Source organism: Henckelia pumila, chromosome 4 (assembly GCF_033568475.1).
Source record: "Henckelia pumila isolate YLH828 chromosome 4, ASM3356847v2, whole genome shotgun sequence".
Taxonomy (NCBI): Eukaryota; Viridiplantae; Streptophyta; class Magnoliopsida; order Lamiales; family Gesneriaceae; genus Henckelia; species Henckelia pumila.
In genome coordinates this window covers 65,458,255-65,479,855 of record NC_133123.1, presented here as the reverse complement: position 1 = coordinate 65,479,855, position 21,601 = coordinate 65,458,255, and the positions used below count along the sequence as shown (strand labels likewise).

The following is a 21,601-nucleotide window of genomic DNA, read 5'->3' as shown; positions in this document are numbered from 1 at the left end:
AATTTTAATTTTGTATATAGAAGCTTTTTCTTAAGGTGCACTTTGATCTTCCAAATTGATGGCAAAAAAAAGATCTACAAATTTGCGTTACAAAATCAATACTGATTCCACTTTCCCCAATCTATATATCCTTGTGGTTCCAATGCAAACGAGTCATTCAATTCAACTTTAGCCAAACAAAATTATATAAAACCCTCCCCCAACCCCCACCCCCACCCTCTTCTATCACTATATATATCTTCTTCCCATGCAATATTTTTCACATCATCGAACAACACACGTCTCTTTTTGTTGATCTTTACTCTAATTGCTTTTCAGAAAGAAAAAAAATTTGTCACATTTTTCAGGCATGGCTTCAAAGTCATTGAGTTCATGGACAACACAAGAGAACAAGCTCTTCGAAAAGGCATTGGCCCGATTCGACAAGGACACCCCCGACCGGTGGCAGAATGTGGCTGGGGCCGTTGGCGGCGGGAAATCGGCGGAGGAAGTGAAGAGGCATTTCGATATTCTGATCGAGGATCTCCGCCGGATCGAATCCGGCCGTATTCCCATTCCTAATTACAGAAACTACTAGCTCTATATGTATGTGAAAGAAGAAGATTTAAGGAAAAAAAAAAGGGTATTATTATTAACTTGTTATTAATTATGATCATATTGTTATGGTTCTGAAATTTTTATTTTGGGATTTATGGACTTTATTTGAGGGCCTATATATCTCTTTTGGAATTAATGGGTTCTGTTTCTTTTTATCTCACATTCATTCATGCATGCAAAGGAATATTTTCTGTCGCTATTGTGCATTATCCCATGAAAGAAAAAAGTCACTAAATATATATTCCTTTTATTTTTTTGCCCCTTTGAAATTAAATTGTTTTTTGTCTTTTGGCGTTTTTAATTTCATTTCTGCTGACCCATTTTCCCTTGCTTTAAATCTTTTCCATGTGACGGGAAAATCAATTTGAAAGCGCATGCATGTGCTTGTAAATATCAATACGCTTTTCACACACACACACACAAATATATATATATATATATATAGAGTTTTGCTATGCTGCTCATCTTCGGTGTTCACCTCAATGCCCACCTATGAGGTGACACTCATCCATTGAATGAACCATTTGTATATGATTCATCTCATCTATTGGATGATTGACACCTCATAGATGGCCATGGAGGTGGGCAGCATAGCAAAACTATATATATATATATATATATATATATATATATATATATATATATTAGTTACATGTTATTATTAATTATTAATTTAGTTAATAATTAGTTTTTTGAATATTATTTGGCAGCAGTCGTGTGAAATTTCTCAACATGCAAATGATGAAGAGCTTATTACCAAGGAAGAGGAAGTCATAGCTTGCAAGAACTAGCTGCTTTTCTTCATGGATTTTTCTTTTTTGCTTTCGTTTTTCCTTTTTTATTTATTATAATTATAATTGGTATATCTCGAATAACAGATAGACGTATCGTCTGGTTTTCATTGCATTATTAGTAGAAATATATGTTCTTAATTGTCTTCTAATTAAAATATATTCTTGAAAGATATATCTAAGGTATCCGTATCATGACTATAATATTACAACTCAAAAAATACACTATATATATTTAAATATTTAAAGTCAGAGAAGAGCTAGGTACGAGACGTATGGCTTGATTTAATCCGAACATACAAATCCATTTTTCCATATATATATTTAATTCAGAGAAGAGCTAGGTACGAGACGTATGGCTTGATTCGAATTTAATAAATTTCCATGTACACTTTGAAAACGGAAAGGGCAAAATTAATGTAACATATATCACTCCCTATAAAAAATAAAAAAAAATAAAAAAAATGAAAGACCCAATGTGTAAAATTAATTGCATTTAAAACTCGAGTCTTTCAAAATCAATCATAAAACTCCTTTAAAATGGGTTGAACGTGCTTGAGTGTTTTCAATACAAGGGCTAAATCTGCTCAATTTTAAGAAACAGAAGATATATTAGCTTATTAATATTTTTTAAAGAGATTTTAGGTTGTGTTTATGTTAGGAATGATCAACCAAAGTCCCACATTAGAAAATTAAATGAAAGATTATGGATTAATATATGGAATGATATCTCTATTGATATGAGACCTTTTGGGTGGGTTCCCAAAATCAAAACCATGAGGGCTTGTCCACAAAGTGGACAATATCATACCATTGTGGAGATATCCGGATTTCATTGATCTAACAGTTTAGATAAAAGGATTTTAAATTCACGAATTTCGATTATAATTGTATTGTTAGCAATGAATTAATAATAATGGATCAAATCATAAAGTCATACATGACTTATTTACACATTAGTTATAAAGTAGAATGAATTTCAAATGACACAACTATTAGGTGGATCTGAAATTAATCATAACTAACACAAAATGCTATGTAAACATGAAATGAATAGATTTAAAATTTATGGTGTTATTTATCTGAAAAAAAACACATTTGAGTATATTTGAAATCCTTACAGTAAAATACAACTTTATATCTTTTAAACTTTTTCCAATGGTGGTGCTTGTTGCAATTAACCCAAAATAGAAATATGCGTAAATAGTACTTCAACCCCTCAAGAAACATGTAGTAATTTTAAGCAAACAAACACGCGCGCAAACAAATATACATATATATATATATATATGAGTAACACTCCTGTGCAACGGTCTCATTCGTGAGACGGGTCAACCCTATCCATATTTATAATAATAAGTAATACTTTTGACATAAAATGTAATATTTTTTAATGGATAACCCATATAAGAGACCCATCACACGAATATGACCCGTGCAACGGTTGCATACAAGTGTTTGCCTATATATATATATATATATATTGATACAAAATTGATAGAGATAATTAATTCTCAAGTTATTATAACTTACAAGTTATAAGTCAAACACAAACTTCTCTTTAGAGTATGAGCCATCTAGTGAATTCACCTTAGGTGAGTAAGCTATACATGAATGGAGATATCCATTTACCAATGATATACAACTCGGTGGCAACGTTGACGCAGAACGAATACCTTTAGCGAGCAAAGTGAATATCTTTTAATTTGTTAATCAGTCTATTGTCATCGATCAAGAACTAAGTTAGTGTTTCGAATTGAATTTTTAGAAAACATTTCTCAACTTTTTATTAACAAAATTTCAAAATTTTGTTAAGAAAATTAATTGATAAGAGTGATTTCTAAAAACTCTCCCAAACACTACTTAACTTTAGCTTACACTCACGATAATTAATATGTATTTCATTGCGATTGTCACGCGACATACGTACATGCAACCACATGATTTTTATCCATTACAATGTTGTTAAGGTCTTTAATTTTCTATGCGTATTCATGGATTTCAAGATAAAGTATTGCCAAAAATAAATGTAGAGATATTTAATAAAATTTTTAGGGAAACATATAACATATACCCATAAACTATAGATAACATGTACCAGGTACTTGTTACATGATTCTCATAGCTAGGGCCAGATCTCTACTAAAAATATCTAGGTAACTAAACTAACTAGGCCATATTCACAACTCCAACTTTCAACCTTATAAGTTATAACTACGAAAATTTTAAAAAAAAATTAAAGATCTCAAGAAAAAACAGTCAAGTGTAAATATTCCGAGGTAGAAAACGACTTAAGAGTTACGCCACTCCCGATTAATTTACGATTTTTGGTAACAATAAATTCAAAATTCTATTTCACGACATGCAACGAATGTGCTCCAACCGGCGGCTCGGCCAGAGAATAAAAGATGCAGGCCCATTCTACATTATCGCTAGCAACATTATGAGTTGGACTCTGCGTAGCCGAAAGCGTACGATATATTTCGCCAAAAAGAAAGTTTAAACTAGAGCCACACCATTCTTCAATTTACATTGTGGTCCTTTTAAAACTTTATTTATATATAGCGAATATCTTTTTTTTGACTTATATTTTAAACAATTTCATGTACCGATTCAATGTCCCGACATTCATATATGTGTCTTTTGTTCAACCATTAATCGTTTGTGACTTCGTGTACGCTTATATTTTCATTCATATCTCTCATTTTCTAAAATTTTTCATTCCTCATTTGGTCCCAATCACACACACACACACACACACACATTTAAAATTTTGACCATGATGTTACTTTTTCTTTTTTGTAAAAAAAAAATAATAAAAAAAAAGTTTTCGGTTAAAGTGGCATGCATGTGATGTAATTCAAAATTTAATTGGTAAAGGTTGCCGAAAATTTGGTAATTGTTGCATATTGTTTAGGTTCGTAACAATTAATACTCGATCCTTATTTAAGGTGCTACATTTCATGCATGTCCTTTAAGTTGTCCTCACTCAATCATTTTAATGTCATTGATCGAACCACAATGCATTATGAGCTTGTCTCTCATAATATTAATTTATGCTTATCATCTTTGAGATATGAACCAAACTAAAAATCTTAATTGAGGGTGGTTACGTGATAAGCTACGAAGAGAACGATTGAAATATGGTACTTGAGATTTCCGTATTGTTCAAAATGTTGAAGTTAATTCATAATTACTCCTGATCTATATACATTTTGACAAAACAACAAGTACTTGATTATACAAGTTAAATCATAATTACGTATACGTACTACTCTCTATACATTTTGACAAACAACAAGTACTTGATTATAAATACGTATGTTTCTGGTATTTTAAAATGCGATACTTGAACTTCCGTACTGGTTAAATGATTAAGTTACATCATAAGTACTACTATTATCTATATATATATTTTGGCAAAATGAAAAAAATGTTTGATCATACATTACATATGCATGTATGTTTCTATTATTTTGAAAATATGTTGCGGATTAATTGTATATTTGGTTTTATCTTTTGGTCAAATATAGCAAGCTCTTGAGTTTAAAAGTATCTTGTCTTAACCTATAGATATATTTCTTAGTAAATCAGTTAAAAACTTGGTCAATATATGATGAGTGGTGATCTCATTTGGAGAATTAAGATGTGTTTGGTTGGAGAAGCCAACAGAGTAAAAATCATTTTTTTTGGGAAAATAATGGTTTTCTTAAAAAAAATACATTATTTGGTTACAAAAACTTTTTTAAAAAATATATTTTTTTCTTTAAAACATTGTTTTACAATTTTTTTTTAAAAAATTAGAATTTCTAGCCTTTTGATTTATGATTCTTCTTCTATTTTTTTTTTTAAAAAATACATTTATTCAAACGTCACAACGGGTTATGTTTTCTTTTTAATCCAAACACACCCTAAACATTCAACGAAACACGATTGTTCCCCGTTTTAAAGTTTTGAAAAAAACCTGCTGTCAAAATATTATCCAGTTCAATAAAGTTACCACGTCGCCAAAAAAGCACCTTGACATTTGCCTACAATGAATTTGCGGCGAAGCTCGGCGACACGTTTTTTCATCGTCAAATATTCAGCGATGTGTTCTCATTACATTTTGCGACGGTGTCTAATGTAAAATTTCCTGTAGTAGTGCATGCCACGGTAAACCGATTGATTTTCTCATATATGATAATATAATACTTGAAAATTTACTTTTGCAAAAATTTCAAACAATAATACGGATAGCCACATAAAAATTCTGGTCGTATATTGTTGCAAATGTGACAGAACTAAAATATAAATTTTTGATATATATTGTTAAGTTTGGACAGTGTTGGGAAATTTAGTTTTGGTATTTACAAAGTCTAAAAGAAAGCCAAACTAATTGAGCAACTAAAGCGCTAAACTGATATTCGGAACTAAACTGCGTCATCATCAACAACCGCGCTCAACTGGCTAAAGAATGCAATTTGCCTCGCTAAACTGAATCTTACCCATGCCAAACTGACTGCATCAGTCTACCCACAACAGTTTACTACCGTGCCATTTCTGGATAAGATCATTCATACTCTGACATCTCTGCAGAAGGTAGTGCCGCGATACTAAGGTAATGTCAGCTCCAGAAATCGTTGATGATAGTGACAAATCCAACGAGAATAATTTAAATCCTATCTGAAGGACAATTTGAATTTATAACCGTTGGCAATCCAAAGGATATAAATAGATATCTTGATCAATCTCAGGAGCCACTGATGTTCTGAAAACTCTGCCATTCTTGCGAGAATACTAAAAGCTTCATACGCTCAAGATTTAATCAAGGAACTCGAAGCACAAAAACTGAAGTGTTATTCTGATCATTGTAGGATCATTTTTGTGCTAAGAATTTCGAGTTGTATTCATTCTATTCACTTATCAGTCTAGGACTGAAACTGAAGTGTTATACTAGGAGTTCTTGTTTAGGCAGTGTTTAAGTCCTAAACTGGAACCGGGTTTTGCAAATTGCTTGTAAAATTCAAAGTCTTCTAGTGAAATCTTTCCGAGACGGAAGAAGGGTGACATAGGAGTATTTGAAATCTCCGAACATCCATAAACAATTGCTCGTACCATTTCAGTTTACTCACCATCACCACACATCCTAAACTGATATTCACTCGGTGTTTTGAATCTACAGTTTGACATATTTTCGCACATATTTTATTTGTCAAACTACATCTGACATTAAGATCACCCTCGAACTCAATCACTAAATCGATCGAGTGTAATATTTTCTACTAAACTGTTTGAAATTATATTCACCCCCTCTAGAATTTCAACTGATCCTAACAAGTGGTATCAGAGAGATTGTTATCTTATTCTTAAAACACTGTACCAAAATGACTTTGTTTAGCAAAATTCCTATGTTCTCAAAAGAAGACTTTGATGATTAGAAAATTCGTATGCAAGCACATCTATCAGCACTAGATGATGACATGTGGTTTGTCATCATTGATGGACCTCTTGCAATCACCAAGATCAATACTGCTATAGCTCTTTCTGGAGATGGTCCATATTATATTGATAAACCAAGAATTGAATGGACTACTGAAGACAAAAAGAAAGCAAATCTTGACAACGTGGCTAAAGATATCTTGTATAAAACTCTTGACAAGAATACTTTCAGCAAAATCAAGACATGCAAAATCGGGAAAGAAATTTGGGAAAAATTGATTCAACTCTGTGAAGGAAATGAACAAACCAAAGAAAACAAACTGTCTGTTGCTACTCAAAAATTTGACAACATCAGGATGAAACCTGGTGAATCAATGCTAGAATTTGATGAGAGAGTCAACAACATTGTTATTGAGCTTAATGGATTGGGAAAGACATATCCCAACACGGAAGTCATTCTCAAAGTTATTCGAGGCCTTCCCAAAGAATGGGATGTGAAGACAATGGCTATGAGAGAATCGAAGGACTTGAACAAACTAGAGCTGCACGATCTATTTGCAGATTTGAAGGCCTATGAATTTGAGTTGCAAACTCGAGAGGAAGATCAGTCTACCTCTCAACTGACCAAGACTTGACTGTAGTGAAGATAGAGTCACCAGCTCAATCAAAAAAATCAGAAGACAACTGAGCAGTGATGCCATGTCCTTATTTGTGAAGAAGTTCGGCAAGTTCATCAGAAGAAACCAGGAAGGATCCTACAGAAGAAACTTCCAAAAGAAAGATGCAGTCGAAGAACCAAGAAGTTGCTTCAACTGTGGAAAAAAAGGACACTTTATAGCTGACTGTCCCAAACCTAATAACTTTGACAAAAGGAAAAGTTCAAGGGATGACAGACACACTTCGAGACAGAAACATGAAGCACTGGTTGCAAATGATAGCAAATCCAAGTGGGCAGAAACAGATAGTGATTCAGAGGGATCCAACTATTCCTCCAGTTTCAGTGATGATGAAGAAGAGGTCAAGTGTCTTATGGCAAATGATCGTGAGCTTCCATCCACTAGTGAACATGTATTTGATTTCAACTCTGAGGAATTTACCAGAGAGGAACTGATAAAAACACTTCATGATATGACAAATAAATATCATCAACTGTCCTAAGCATTCGATGAATTCAGAAGCAAGCAAAAGGATCTGCAAGATGCCTCAACTGAACCCACCTGGAAACAATCAGTTGAGATAAATTGTCTTGAAACAGAGATTGCTGCGCTCCGAACTGAGAATGAACAACTCAAGATCAACATCATGAATCTTACAACAGAAAAACAATGCATGGATGAATTAGTAAGATCATGGAATAAATCTTCGAGCTTGTTGAAAGAAATGCATGAATTACAAAGACCCTTAAATGACAAAACTGGTCTAGGGTTTGGTAAAACAACTGACATTGGTGAAACAAGTACTCAACCCAAACTGAATATGTGCAAATGAAAGTTTATAAACTTTGTACGAGCATTTAGGGTAAATGAAGATGAAAAACCCATCCTTATGACTTGGCAGCAAATAGAGCAGATGAACAAGAAAAGATTTGGTATTGGCTTCAATCCTTAGGAAACTAAAGTTGAAGTTGCTAAAAGTCCTGAACGGACTAACACACATCAACTTAATCCTATAAGAGGAACCCGAGGTCATTATCATAATCAACTTCCAGTTCAAAAGCGGTATCGGCAGTTAAAAGATATAGGAAAGGGCAAACAACACATGGTCTCACAAGCACATCGCACTCCACCATCTAGAGCATCTAACTTAGTACGCACCTATAGGAACACAAAAACTGGTAAACTGGTTAAAGTATTCCAGATTTGGGTTTCTAAAGGATTAATCCCTCGTGGACCCAAATAGATGTGGGTACCAAAAGTTATTCAACCTTGTGAATGCAGGTAACAGGTACCAAAGAAAAGATGGATGAATCATGGTTAGGGGTGCAAACGAACCGAATCGAGCCAAATAATGGTAAAATTTTAAGGCTCGAATTCGGCTCGATAAGAGTATATTCAAGTTCGAGCTCGATTCGAAGTTCGATAATTTCAAATATTTTGGCTCGAGCTCGGCTCGAAATGAAGTTCGAGTTCGGTTCGAAATATTCGAACCTATTCGTGAACTATTCGGATATTATGGTTTAAAAAGCTCGAAATGTTCGAAAAAGTTCGAAATGTATATATATTTATTATATAATTATATTAGATTAATTAAATATTAAGGCTCGCGAACTATTCGCGAACTATCGAACAGACTAATTTTGGCTCGAGCTCGGCTCGAAAAAAAGTTCGAACATGTTCGAATTCGGCTCGAGTTCGATAAGCTCGAATACAAATTAAATATTTATCGAGCGGGCTCGTAAAGCTCACGAACATGTTCGGTTCATTTGCACCCCTAATCATAGTACTTAGACAGTGGATGTTCAAGACACATGACTGGAAATGATAAACTATTGTCTGAACTCATTAAATGTCATGGTCCAACTATCACTTTTGGTGACAACTCACAGGGTAAGACCGTGGGTAAGGGTAAGATTATCCACAACAATATAATCATTCAAGATGTTTTATTAGTTGAGACTTTGAAATATAACTTAATCATCATTAGTCAAATGTGTGACTATGGTCACTCTGTTGAATTCCAAAAGCTAACTTGCATTGTTAGAGATGCCGCTGGTAACATTATTTTGACAGGAAACAGATGTGAAAACACATATAAAGTATGCTGAAATATTCAGTCTAGCAAACCAGTTTGCCTCGTAGCTTCCAACTATAAGCGCAACTGGATTTGGCACAAGCGACTGAATCACCTCAACTTCAAGTCAATTGCCAGTCTGAGTAAGCTCGAGCTAGTAACAGGCCTGCCTAAAATTGATTTTTCCAAAGACAAAGTTTGCTCAGCTTGTCAATTTGGGAAGCAAGTTAGGTTATCTTTTAAAAACAAGGGTTATAACTCATCTTTCCAATGCTTGGAACTATTGCACATAGACTTATTTGGTCCAATTCCAGTAACAAGTTTAGGGGGAATGAGGTATACTCTTGTCATCATTGATGACTACTCACGTTTTACCTGGGTAATTTTCTTAAAATCAAAAGACCAAACTGCTTCTCAACTGATCAAAATTTTTAAAAGACTTTTTAACGAAAAATCAAGTAAGATTGACAAAATCAGAAGTGACAGTGGAACTGAATTTGTCAATCAAACTTTATCTTCATTTTTAGAGCATTATGGAATCAAACATGAATTCTCAGTAGCTAGAAAACCACAACAAAATGGTGTTGCAAAAAGGAGAAATCGTACTCTTAAAGAAGCCGCGAGAACCATGTTAGCCGATTCCAAAGTCTCTCAAAGATTTTGGGCAGAAGCTGTGAACACTGCTTGCTATACTCAGAACAGATCAATGATATGCAAGAAATTGTTTAAAACCTCATATGAGATCTGGAATGGCAGACAACCTAATGTATCATACTTCAAGATTTTTGGGAGTAAATGCTACATCCACAACAATGGTAAAAGTCATCTGACTGCATTTGATGCAAATTCAGATGAGGGTATATTTCTTGGATACTCTTTTATTAGCAAAGCTTACAGGGTTTTTAACAAAAGAACTCTGAATGTTGAAGAATCAGTCCATGTTATATTCGATGAAGATTTAACTACTGACATTACACCTAATGCTCATCAAATACCAGATCTATTTCAGGAAATAAAGTTGGACAATGATAGTGAGAATGAAAGTGAAGATGACTTTTCACCACCTATCAGAACATTTCAATCTCCTGAACCTGAACTAGTGGACCCAGCAGTTGAGGATCATAACATTGATCAATTAGTTGATATCCATCAAACTCACACAGTTGAGAATAATAAAGAGTAGCATAATGAGACTCAAGAACATATCTCACACATTGAAGGAACAGAGCCTAACCAAGACAACTTGACTGATCAAGACTTAGGGGCACATATGAACAATGAGAATCAACCTAATGTTAAAATTAAATGGTCCAAAAAGTATCCACTTAGTTCGGTGATAGGTAATCCTGTAGCACCACTAAGGACTCGAGGGCAAATGATTAAATACTTCCTTCATGGAGCCTTTATATCCCAAGAAGAGCCAAAAAAAATTGAGGATGCACTAGCTGACAGCTGTTAGATAGAAGCTATGAAAGAAGAGTTAAATCAGTTCACTAGAAACTCAGTCTGGGATCTTGTGCCAAGACCTTCACACCAGTCAGTCATTGGCACTCGTTGGGTCTTCAAAAACAAACTCAATGAAGAAGGAACTGTGATTAGAAAGAAAGCAAGACTAGTAGCTCAAGGTTACAGACAAGAAGAAGGAATTGATTATGATGAGACTTATGCACCAGTAGCTAGACTGGAAGCCATAAGAATATTTCTTGCGTATGCATCCTTCGAAGACTTCAAAGTATATCAAATGGATGTCAAAAGTGCATTCCTAAATGGCAAACTTCAAGAAAGAGTATTTATTGAATAACCACCGGGATTCACAAATCATCAGTTTTTAGACCATGTATACCATTTAAACAAAGTTCTATATGGACTGAAACAGGCTCCTAGAGCTTGGTATGACACTCTAACCAAATTTATTCTTGAACACGAATTTACAATAGGCACAGTTGATAAGATTTTGTTTAAATTCACAAAAGGTAATCACACACTGCTAGTTCAAATATATGTTGATGATATTATTTTTGGGTCAACTAACCCCAAACTGTGCACAAGATTTTCTAAGCTAATGTAGGAAAAGTTCAAAATGAGAATGATGAGTGAACTGAATTTCTTCCTTGGATTACAAGTTCGCCAAATGGAGAATGGGATATTTATAAGTCAAACTAAGTATGCCAATGAACTAATCAAAAAGTTTGGCATGGACAACTACACAGTTGCAACAACTCCCATGGGTGCATCAATTAAGCTTGACAAAGATGAAGGGGGAATACCAGTTGATGCAACCATGTATCGAGGTCTAATAGGGTCATTACTTTATTTTACAGCCAGTAGACCTGACATTGTTTTTGCAGTTTGTCTATGTGCTAGATTTCAGTCTAATCCAAATCAGTCTCACTTCATAGATGCCAAAAGGATACTAAAGTATCTTAAAGGAACTCAGAATGTTGGTCTATGGTATGCTAAGCATAATTTCTTCAATCTAGTTGGATACTCAGATGCTGACTATGCTGGATATAAACTGGATAGAAAAAGTACAAATGGATCATGTCAATTCCTCGGGGATAGACTGATCTCATGGTTTATCAAGAAACAAACATCTATTGCAACATCTACAACTGAAGCTGAGTATCTAGCCGCAGGTAGTTGCCGTGCTCAACTGCTCTCGATTCAACAACAGTTGAGGGATTATGGAATTGAAGAACAGGAATCACCTATATTTTGCGATAACACCAGTACCATTGCAATCACATAAAATCCTATTCTTCATTCAAGAACAACACATATCGAAGTCAGACATCATTTTATCCGTGATCATGCACTCAAGAAGGACATCAAACTAGAGCACATTTCAACGGAACAACAAACTGCTGACATCTTCACCAAACCTCTCCCAGATTTTAAGTTTTCTTACTTTCGAAATATTTTAGGGCTCATTGAACTGACTTAAATTTACATCGATCACTTTATACTTTGCAAATATCTTAACAGTTTAGCTTGACCTAAACTAAATCTTTTAAAATCAGTAAACGAATTTCTTACTTCATCCGAGAAATTTTCTTTGTGTATATCTTTGTTTATTTTTAACACTTTTTATCTGCCTTAATTCAGTCTACACATATTTTAAGGGGGAATATTGATTTATCTTTTACAGTTTATCTCTTAGGCATATTACAGATATCAAAATAACACAATATAAAACAAAATAGCATTTTTATTAATAAACACCCTTTACAATGTCTATTTCACTTTCCACAGCTATCTTCCTGAGGAGTAGATGCTCCTCCAGGGGGCCATCCTCCACCTCCTCCAAGCTATGGAGAAGGGTCACCACCTTTAACTCCTTCTTCCGGAGCAGCAGCTGTATGCCCTCGCGGCCAAGGACATAAGCAGGATTGTTGATCCCAAGCACTTGTTTGTACTTTTCGAGGCGTCGAACCACGTCAGGACCACGGGCTTCCAACCCTCTAAACTGCATATACACAAGTTTTGCTCGAAGATGAGCAAGTTTTTCCTCGACAAAGTTTTCATGAGCAATTCTCCAATTATCTACATCTTTTCTGCTTATTTTGCTTATTTGATATCTAAATGAATATCTTAATCTCTCCTTTTTATAGACCAAAAGCTCAAACATCGAAGAGTCTCTCACATTTATTATATTTAATTTACTAAGAATATAAAGAGTCTCTTATGTATGCTTTCACAAAATAAGGCACTGTTTATGACAAAATATCTCTGATATTTGATTGCATGTAATAATTATCTGATAACATAGTTTTTCGTGCTTATTATTACATATTGCCGTTTACCTTTATTAATATAGCAGCTGCATTAAAACAATTTAGGTAAACAGTTCATGCACAAAATCAGTTTAGTAAAATTTCTTTTATTGATACTCGAAATCAAAGGCTACAATCACACACTTTTATTTTCCCTCATCTTAAGAAAAATCTCAAAACTCCAGTTCATCACCCATGCTCGTAGAGGAGCAACTTAAGGATCCATAAGCTCATCTGACGCAATGCGAACCAATGTGATGTAATCTTTACTAAGCATCATATAGAGAACATTTTTATCCTTAAAAAAATCTCCGGGTTCATATGTGTCCAGTTATGAGGACCCGGATTCTAATCTTTCAAACATAAATAAATCATGTAATAAAAATAAATAAAAATAATCAATAAGACATTTAGCGACGCACACCTTACATTCGGCGACGCAAAATCACGTCGCGAAAAATAGAGTTTTTTTGGGAGGGACGCGCGGGCGCGTGCGCGCCTAAAGCCCTGTCCGGGCCTCCGAGAGAGTGCAGGACGCGCGGGCACGCATGGCCTGCTGTTTCTGCTCCAAAAATGACTCCAAAAGTGTAATAACATACCCATAAGGACTCTAACATGATCCAACTAATATTTTTCCAACAACGAGGTATTCAAATACATAAAAATGCAGAACAAGCATCGATTCTAAGTTCTACAACTCAAAATGAAATACAAGGGAGTTCGAATACAAAGTTCGACTTCTAAAACAACAAGGCCTCACTCTATCAACTCGACCACCTATCCATGCGATCTCTGACTCGTTCCTGCCCCACCTGTTGCCAAGTACACATACAAACAAAGACAACAACCGGATAATCCGGTGAGAATACAATTCCCAGTAAAAGAGACAAACATGAAATATCAGATAAGCATCTCGAAACGAAATACATCAACATCCAATTATTCAAATATCAACCATGAAATTCCAAGAGAAATCAAATGAAATGCATGTCTTTAAAACTCTGAGATTATCAAGTTCGGATAATCAAGAAATTGCTGCTTTTGCTTTTGGGATCCCGAGGATGAGATCACGTAAACAACTCACCGACTCTCCCGATCGAGGTGGTGCTACGTATCTCCATCCTCTAGACTTTGGTGCGACTATAAGAAGTATGCTAGCACTAGGCGAACCTCTACGCCTAGGCCACTCGCTTAAAAGTCCCCAAAACGTCTAACATAAAAGGGTCGTCCTGCCTGCTGAAATCAAGGATTTTGGTTCAAGATGAATGCAATGCAAACATAACTCAATCAACTAAATTCAAGTAAAAGCAAATAACATGCAAGTATGTGATTCTTCGGAACACTTGAATCAAGTCGGATTCGAGTCACTCGTTCCATTCCAGTCTAAGTCATCTTATACCTCTTTCAAACTTCGATGCTCCAACCTGGAACAACAACAATTCCTCAATCAAGATTCAATCAAACTTCCTCAATTGATAATAAAAAATCTATTCTATACCGGCTACAATCTTCAAAGAGTTTCAACTCCTGCAACCTCGCAACTCAACGACCTTCAAACAATATTTAAAAGAAGTAATAAAGGCTCGAGATCAAAATAAAACTCAATCGAAGACTTGGCTCAAACAATTCAAACCGATTGACAATCCAAAACTCAAACCGGCGGCATAACGGCTATATTCTGATCAAACCGGAAACGCAGACAACATACTATTAATCCAATAAACTCAAATCAACTAACATTCAACAATAACAATCTGATTCCAACAAATCACAAAACTCAAACTTCCGAATAATCTTCCAAAAATCATAACAAATCCGAACGATGCTCTAATTCAAAACCGACAAAGAATAAACGATCAGAACTCTGCCAAGAACAACATACTCGAAACCCAATAGATTCTAATAACATCCAAAAAATAAAATGTATCTGATCGGAGAAAAACTTACGATAGAACGAAGCTCTTGCAGCCGTGATCGCTAATCTGCCTTCAGAAATAATTTCTAACGGACGGAACGAGCTCGGGATAAAATCTGGAAGCTTGAGAATCGCTTGGAGAGTCTTCGATGGAGGGAAGGCGTGTGGGAGGATGAGTGGAGGAGAAGAAGTCAAACAAGCTATAAATATCTATTAAAGTCCAAAATTGCATTTTAGTCCCTCAAATTTCCAAAATTTGCAAAAAAGACCCTGATCAAAATCAAGTTGGCTCTTGAACTCTATAATCTCTGATTATCTCAAATAAAGTCAATTAAGATAATTTCGGGGCGTTACAATTCTCCCCCTTTAAGAAAAGATTTCGTCCTCGAAATCAAACACAGTTCCAACACGAATTGTGTCTCTCTAATACTCCTTCAAGTCCATCAATCAAAAGTTGACTCATCTGATCTGGCTGTCCATCGTTCTGAGGATATCTAACTGAAATAAGTTGCAATAAGACAACAAAAATCTTCTCGAAGTCTATGCCTAAAGAACGAGTGCAACGAGGATCTCTAACTAAACTGACAGACTTCGGCCAAAAAAGACATCTGACGACTTCTGACAAGATATCAATCCTCTGGTCTTGACTAAAAGTCTTTCTGTATGGAATACGGTAGAAGATTCCATCAATAAGTCAATCATAAACAGATAGTAGATAAAATAAGATCAAATCCTACGGCTCAAGACATCAGCTGTTGCATACAATTCCTCCGAAAAAGATTTGCAGTCAGAAATCTCATACAATCTAATCCTCGTCTCTGCCTCCAGATCAGTTCCGTCTGCGAAAACAAAACTCCAACTCCTAAGATTAGAAAAGATCGCGGAAATTCCCTCATAAGAAAAATAGATAACAGATCTTCTAATCAATAAGATCGCCGTGAGCTCAAAGTCCATATTCAGACATTGAGTCTCGAGCGTTTTCAGTTGTCTCGATGTCTAGACTATAGCGTGATTCCTCTGAATAAGAATACATCCCAAAATCTCGATAAGAAGAATGCCAATTACTGAAAGATCATCAGTACCGAATTCAAGAATACTGGAATGCTGATCGACAGAATTTCCATCACTAGGTCATACAATCGAGGAAGACAACTCGATCCAAATAGAATTCAGACATCGAAGAATAGCATACAACTGCTCGGCACCAAAATCTGCTATACGATTCTCAAAAGCTTTGAAAGATCAGCACAATTCTTATTCCAAAAAGATAAGAAATCATCGATAAGAATTCCTAGTCCCAACTAAAACTTCTGCAAGATCCGGTTAATAGAAAGATTAACAACACTACAGGAGTGTTCGTCAATTCGAATGACTCAACCAAAGTTTAGAGGCACGATAAACATTAAACAGATTCTTCAATAAGAAGGCAAGAAACTCACCAGCATCTAACAGTCAATAAGAGTAGGAAAACCAATTCGAACGTTTGCCTGATAAGTCATTCTCGGGTGCAGCCTGAGTCTGCGGATCCTCAGACAGAGAAAAAACTCGTGCCTGCTGTCTGGGAGGATGGTTCGCGTACTGATTACCTTCTTGTCTATTCTGCTGCTGAGGTTAGAAAGAGTGGACAGTAGATGCTTGCCTCTGAGGTTGAGCTGACTGTCTCGAGAACTTCCACTCTGTGCTTGCTCAGGGACACGCTGAGGACACGTTCTTGCAAAGTGCCCCGCCTGGTTACAAATATGACATCTTCCAAAAATACCTCTACACTGATCATTGGAGTGACGGCCTTCACAATTGGCACAAGACATGCCTGACTGACCCGAACTCTGTCCCGATCCAAACTGCCTCGAGCCACTGGAGCTCGAAGAACTGCTTTCATGCTTCTTAAACTGTTTCCCCTTCGGATGATAGTAATCCTTCTTATTACCTCCACTGCTACCACCTTCAGAACTCGGTGGTTGATTCTGAAATTGAAAGGGTTGATTCGGGTAATGGGACGGTTGGTTCTAGTATTGATAAGGTTGTGCCTGGAACTGTACCTTTTGCTGTTGAGGCACAAACTGACTTCCTCTCTGTCTCCACAAACCTGCTTTAGCTCCCTTTGCGTGATTCATGGCATCCGCAAAGTTATTAGGTCTAGCAATGTTTACCAACGTGAAGATATCCGGGTTCAAACCATTAATGAACTGATCAGCTTTTGCTTCTTCGTTGTCGGCAATGTGCGGTGCAAATCTCAGCAAACTATCAAACTTGGCCACATACTCCTCAATATTCAAATTCCCCTGCTTTAGATTTGCAAACTCGGCTCCCTTGTCCTTTCGGTACGAAACTGGGAAAAACCACTTATAAAACTCAGACTTAAACAGATTCCAGTTAATAGCTGTCGGTTCTCCATGGATCTCTTCATCGTGATCCACCAGTTCTTAGAAACACCATGAAGCTGATGAATGACTAACCTGGTTCGGCGGTCGTCCGAGTAATCTAGGGAATCGAACAGCTGATCAATGTTGTCCAACCAACTCTCACAGTCAACTGGATTCTCTGTACCCAACAACAACGGTGGATTAAACGACTGGAACCTCTTCAGCAAGGTTTCCATAGGAGTCGCCGTAGCATCCATCTGAATAGTTTCAGTACTAGCTTGCTCAGTCGTAGGAATAACTGGCGGTGGGTTTCTGTTAATCACTCGACGAGGACCCATCTGATAATAAAAGGTTAGGACACAAGATATCTCAATCGCTACAAACGGTGCCCTTAACAACCTCTCAGAAAATCGGATACCCGTCGATGACAAAAATAGTTATATCTCAAATAGTTCATGCTTTATAAATTAAATCACATAGTCATGTAATTCAAATAATTCTCAATAATAAAGCATGCTCGCATGGTATTTAAATAAATCAATTTAAATAACTCAAACACATGCGAGAATTCAATTCATGCGGACTCGATCTACCTCACTCGCTCTAGTTCAACCAAGAACTTATCGCTCAGATACCACTTAATGTGAGGACCCGGATTCTAATCTTTCAAACATAAATAAATCATGTAATCAAAATAAATAAAAATAATCAATAAGACATTTAGCAACGCACACCTTACATTCGACGATGCAAAATCACGTCGCGAAAAGTAGAGTTTTTTTTTTCTTTTTTGGGAGGGACGCGCGGGCACGCCTAAAGCCCTATCCGGGCCTCCGAGAGAGTGCAGGATGCGCGGGCGCACATGGCCTGCTGTTTCTGCTCCAAAAATGACTCCAAAAGTGTAATAACATACCCATAAGGACTCTAACATGATCCAACTAATATTTTTCCAACAACGAGGTATTCAAATACATAAAAATGCAGAACAAGCATCGATTCTAAGTTCTACAACTCAAAATGGAATACAAGGGAGTTCGAATACAAAGTTCGACTTCTAAAACAACAAGGCCTCACTCTATCAACTCGACCACCTATCCATGCGATCTCTGACTCGTTCCTGCCTCACCTATTGCCAAGTACACATACAAACAAAGACAACAGCCGAATAATCCGATGAGAATACAATTTCCAGTAAAAGAGACAAACATGCAATATCAGATAAGCATCTCGAAATGCAATACATCAACTTCCAATTATTCAAATATCAACCATGCAATTCCAAGAGAAATCAAATGAAATGCATGTCTTTAAAACTCTGAGATTATCAAGTCCGGATAATCAAGAAATTGCTGCTTTTGCTTTTGGGATCCCGAGGATGAGATCACGTAAACAACTCACCGACTCTCTCGATCGAGGTGGTGCTACGTATCTCCATCCTCTAGACTTTGGTGCGACTATAAGGAGTATGCTAGCACTAGGCGAACCTCTACGCCTAGGCCACTCGCTTAAAAGTCCCCAAAACGTCTAACATAAAAGGGCCTTCCTGCCTGCTGAAATCAAGGATTTTGGTTCAAGATGAATGCAATGCAAACATAACTCAATCAACTAAATTTAAGTAAAAGCAAATAACATGCAAGTATGTGATTCTTCGGAACACTTGAATCAAGTCGGATTCGAGTCACTCGTTCCATTCCAGTCTAAGTCATCTTATACCTCTTTCAAACTTCGATGCTCCAACCTGGAACAACAACAATTCCTCAATCAAGATTCAATCAAACTTCCTCAATCGATAATAAGAAATCTATACTATACAGGCTACAATCTTCAAAGAGTTTCAACTCCTGCAACCTCGCAACTCAACGGCCTTCAAACAATCTGTAAAAGAAGTAATAAAGGCTCGAGATCAAAATACAACTCAATCGAAGACTTGGCTCAAACAATTCAAACCGATTGACAATCCAAAACTCAAACCGGCGGCTTAACGACTATATTCTGATCAAACCGGAAATGCAGACAACATACTATTAATCCAATAAACTCAAATCAACTAACATTCAACAATAACAATCTGATTCCAACAAATCACAAAACTCAAACTTCCGAATAATCTTCCAAAAATCATAACAAATTCGAACGACGCTCTAATTCAAACCCGACAGAGAATAAACGACCAGAACTCTGCCAAGAACAACATACTCGAAACCCAATAGATTCGAACAACATCCAAAAAATAGAATGTATCTGATCGGATAAAAACTTACAATAGAACAAAGCTCTTGCAGCCGTGATCGCTAATATGCCTTCAGAAATAATTTCTAACGGACGGATCGAGCTCGGGATGAAATCTGGAAGCTTGAGAATCTCTTGGAGAGTCTTCGATGGAGGGAAGGCGTGTGGGAGGGAGGATGAGTGGAGGAGAAGAAGTCAAACAAGCTATAAATTGAACAAGGGGATATTGCTACTCATATTTCTCTGACCAACTGAAATTATAACATTGGTTATCTCACTGTAATTCATTATTTATAGTTGAGGCTTGTAGCATTTTTAGAGGTAAATACGTGTACTATCTCCCGCTTTACTGTACTTTTTTTTTTAATTTCAAATTATTTTTGTGCCACGTCATCATCGTGTCGTATTGACCAAGTCACCCATTATACAACAATTCAGTTTATCATAAACCCTAAGTATATACTAACTTCCTTTAGATTTCTCTATTGATTCTCAGGAATTATTTCAATGGATACTTCATCCGCGGTCTATATTCTCAATTCTCTCGCTGTTTATTTTGAATCCTTACTTGGGATGGACAAACCAGGAATAACCGAGACTTGTACGAATCTTGAGCAATCTGGGATTCGATCCTTTCTGGATATCAAGAGTTTGGACATATATCAGATGGATTTGGTGTCTCTATATCACAACTGTACGCTCAACGATAATGGCATACTCTTACTCTCCCTCGGAGGACATACCATCCAAATCAGTGAAGAATTCTTTGCCAACACTTTCATTTTACCTACTTCAGGTGCTACTGACTTCAATATTATATCCACTACTGACATCACTGAAATTCAAAGCATATTTTCTGGCTCAAGTCAACCGATTTATCTGTCTGGATTCAAAAAAGACCTGAGCCTGAAAATCAAATTCTAGCTGATTTTGTTGCTAAGAGTATTTTGGCAAAAGGAGGGTCCTTCGCCAGATTAACTGTCGGAAAATTCAAGGTAATGACTGCTATCATGTAAGGTGTAAATATCAACTGGAGTAATATTCTGTTCAATATTTTTGCTCAAATAATGACTCCTACAAAGCAATCCTCTGGATATATACTGCAAGCCAGTCGACTTCTTGAAACTCTAGGAGTTGCTCTTCAAGCAGTATCTCAACTGCATAAGATTCGAGTCTTGAATGTTGAATACCTGACCAACTTTCACTCTAGGGAATCAACTGATCTAGTCATTGCAAAAGTTCACAAAACACCAGTTAAAAAACCCGTCAAAAAGAAGAGAAATCTTGTATATGACAATGAGGACACTGATAGTGAAGAAGTGGTGAAGCAGCCCCAAACCAAGCGGACAAGAACTCTACAGACTAAGGCTATCTCATCTCCATCTCGACTGATCATATCTGTGGTTCCTAAATCGATAGATGTGGTCTCAACTGAAGACACACATTTCCTTGATAAAACAGTTGAAGAGCTACAACACAAAACTGACTCAAAAGGAAAGCAACCCATGATGATTGAACCAATTCAGAGCCTCCATCATTCTCAAGCAACTCCTTCAATTGAAGTTTTGGAAACAGTTGTTAAAACTCAGAAGGCTACTTTTCAATATATCTCACCAATCGTCACCTTACCTCAAGCAATACCAATCGGTGGTTTATTCTCAAGTCAACTTGTTGAATACACTCACTCAGGCTTGGACCTGGCAATAAGAAACTCTCTAATTGCATCTTCCTCAGATTCTGATAGGCCATCCAATGCCATTCAACTTCAAATCGACTTAACCA

At 36.2% G+C, this 21,601-nt stretch overlaps 1 protein-coding gene across 1 annotated transcript; it reads left to right on the top strand.

Moving 5' to 3' along the window:
• Positions 1-325: 325 nt before the first annotated feature.
• On the top strand, positions 326-577 carry LOC140861103 (protein RADIALIS-like 6). The gene has a single exon (XM_073264107.1). The coding sequence runs from the start codon at positions 350-352 to the stop codon at positions 575-577; it is 228 nt and encodes a 75-aa protein (XP_073120208.1). The 5' UTR covers positions 326-349.
• The last annotated feature ends 21,024 nt before the right edge of the window (positions 578-21,601 follow it).

Bases quoted from the DNA above. Each gene is read 5' to 3' on its own strand.
- LOC140861103 (XM_073264107.1), top strand. From the start codon at position 350: ATGGCTTCAAAGTCATTGAGTTCATGGACAACACAAGAGAACAAGCTC.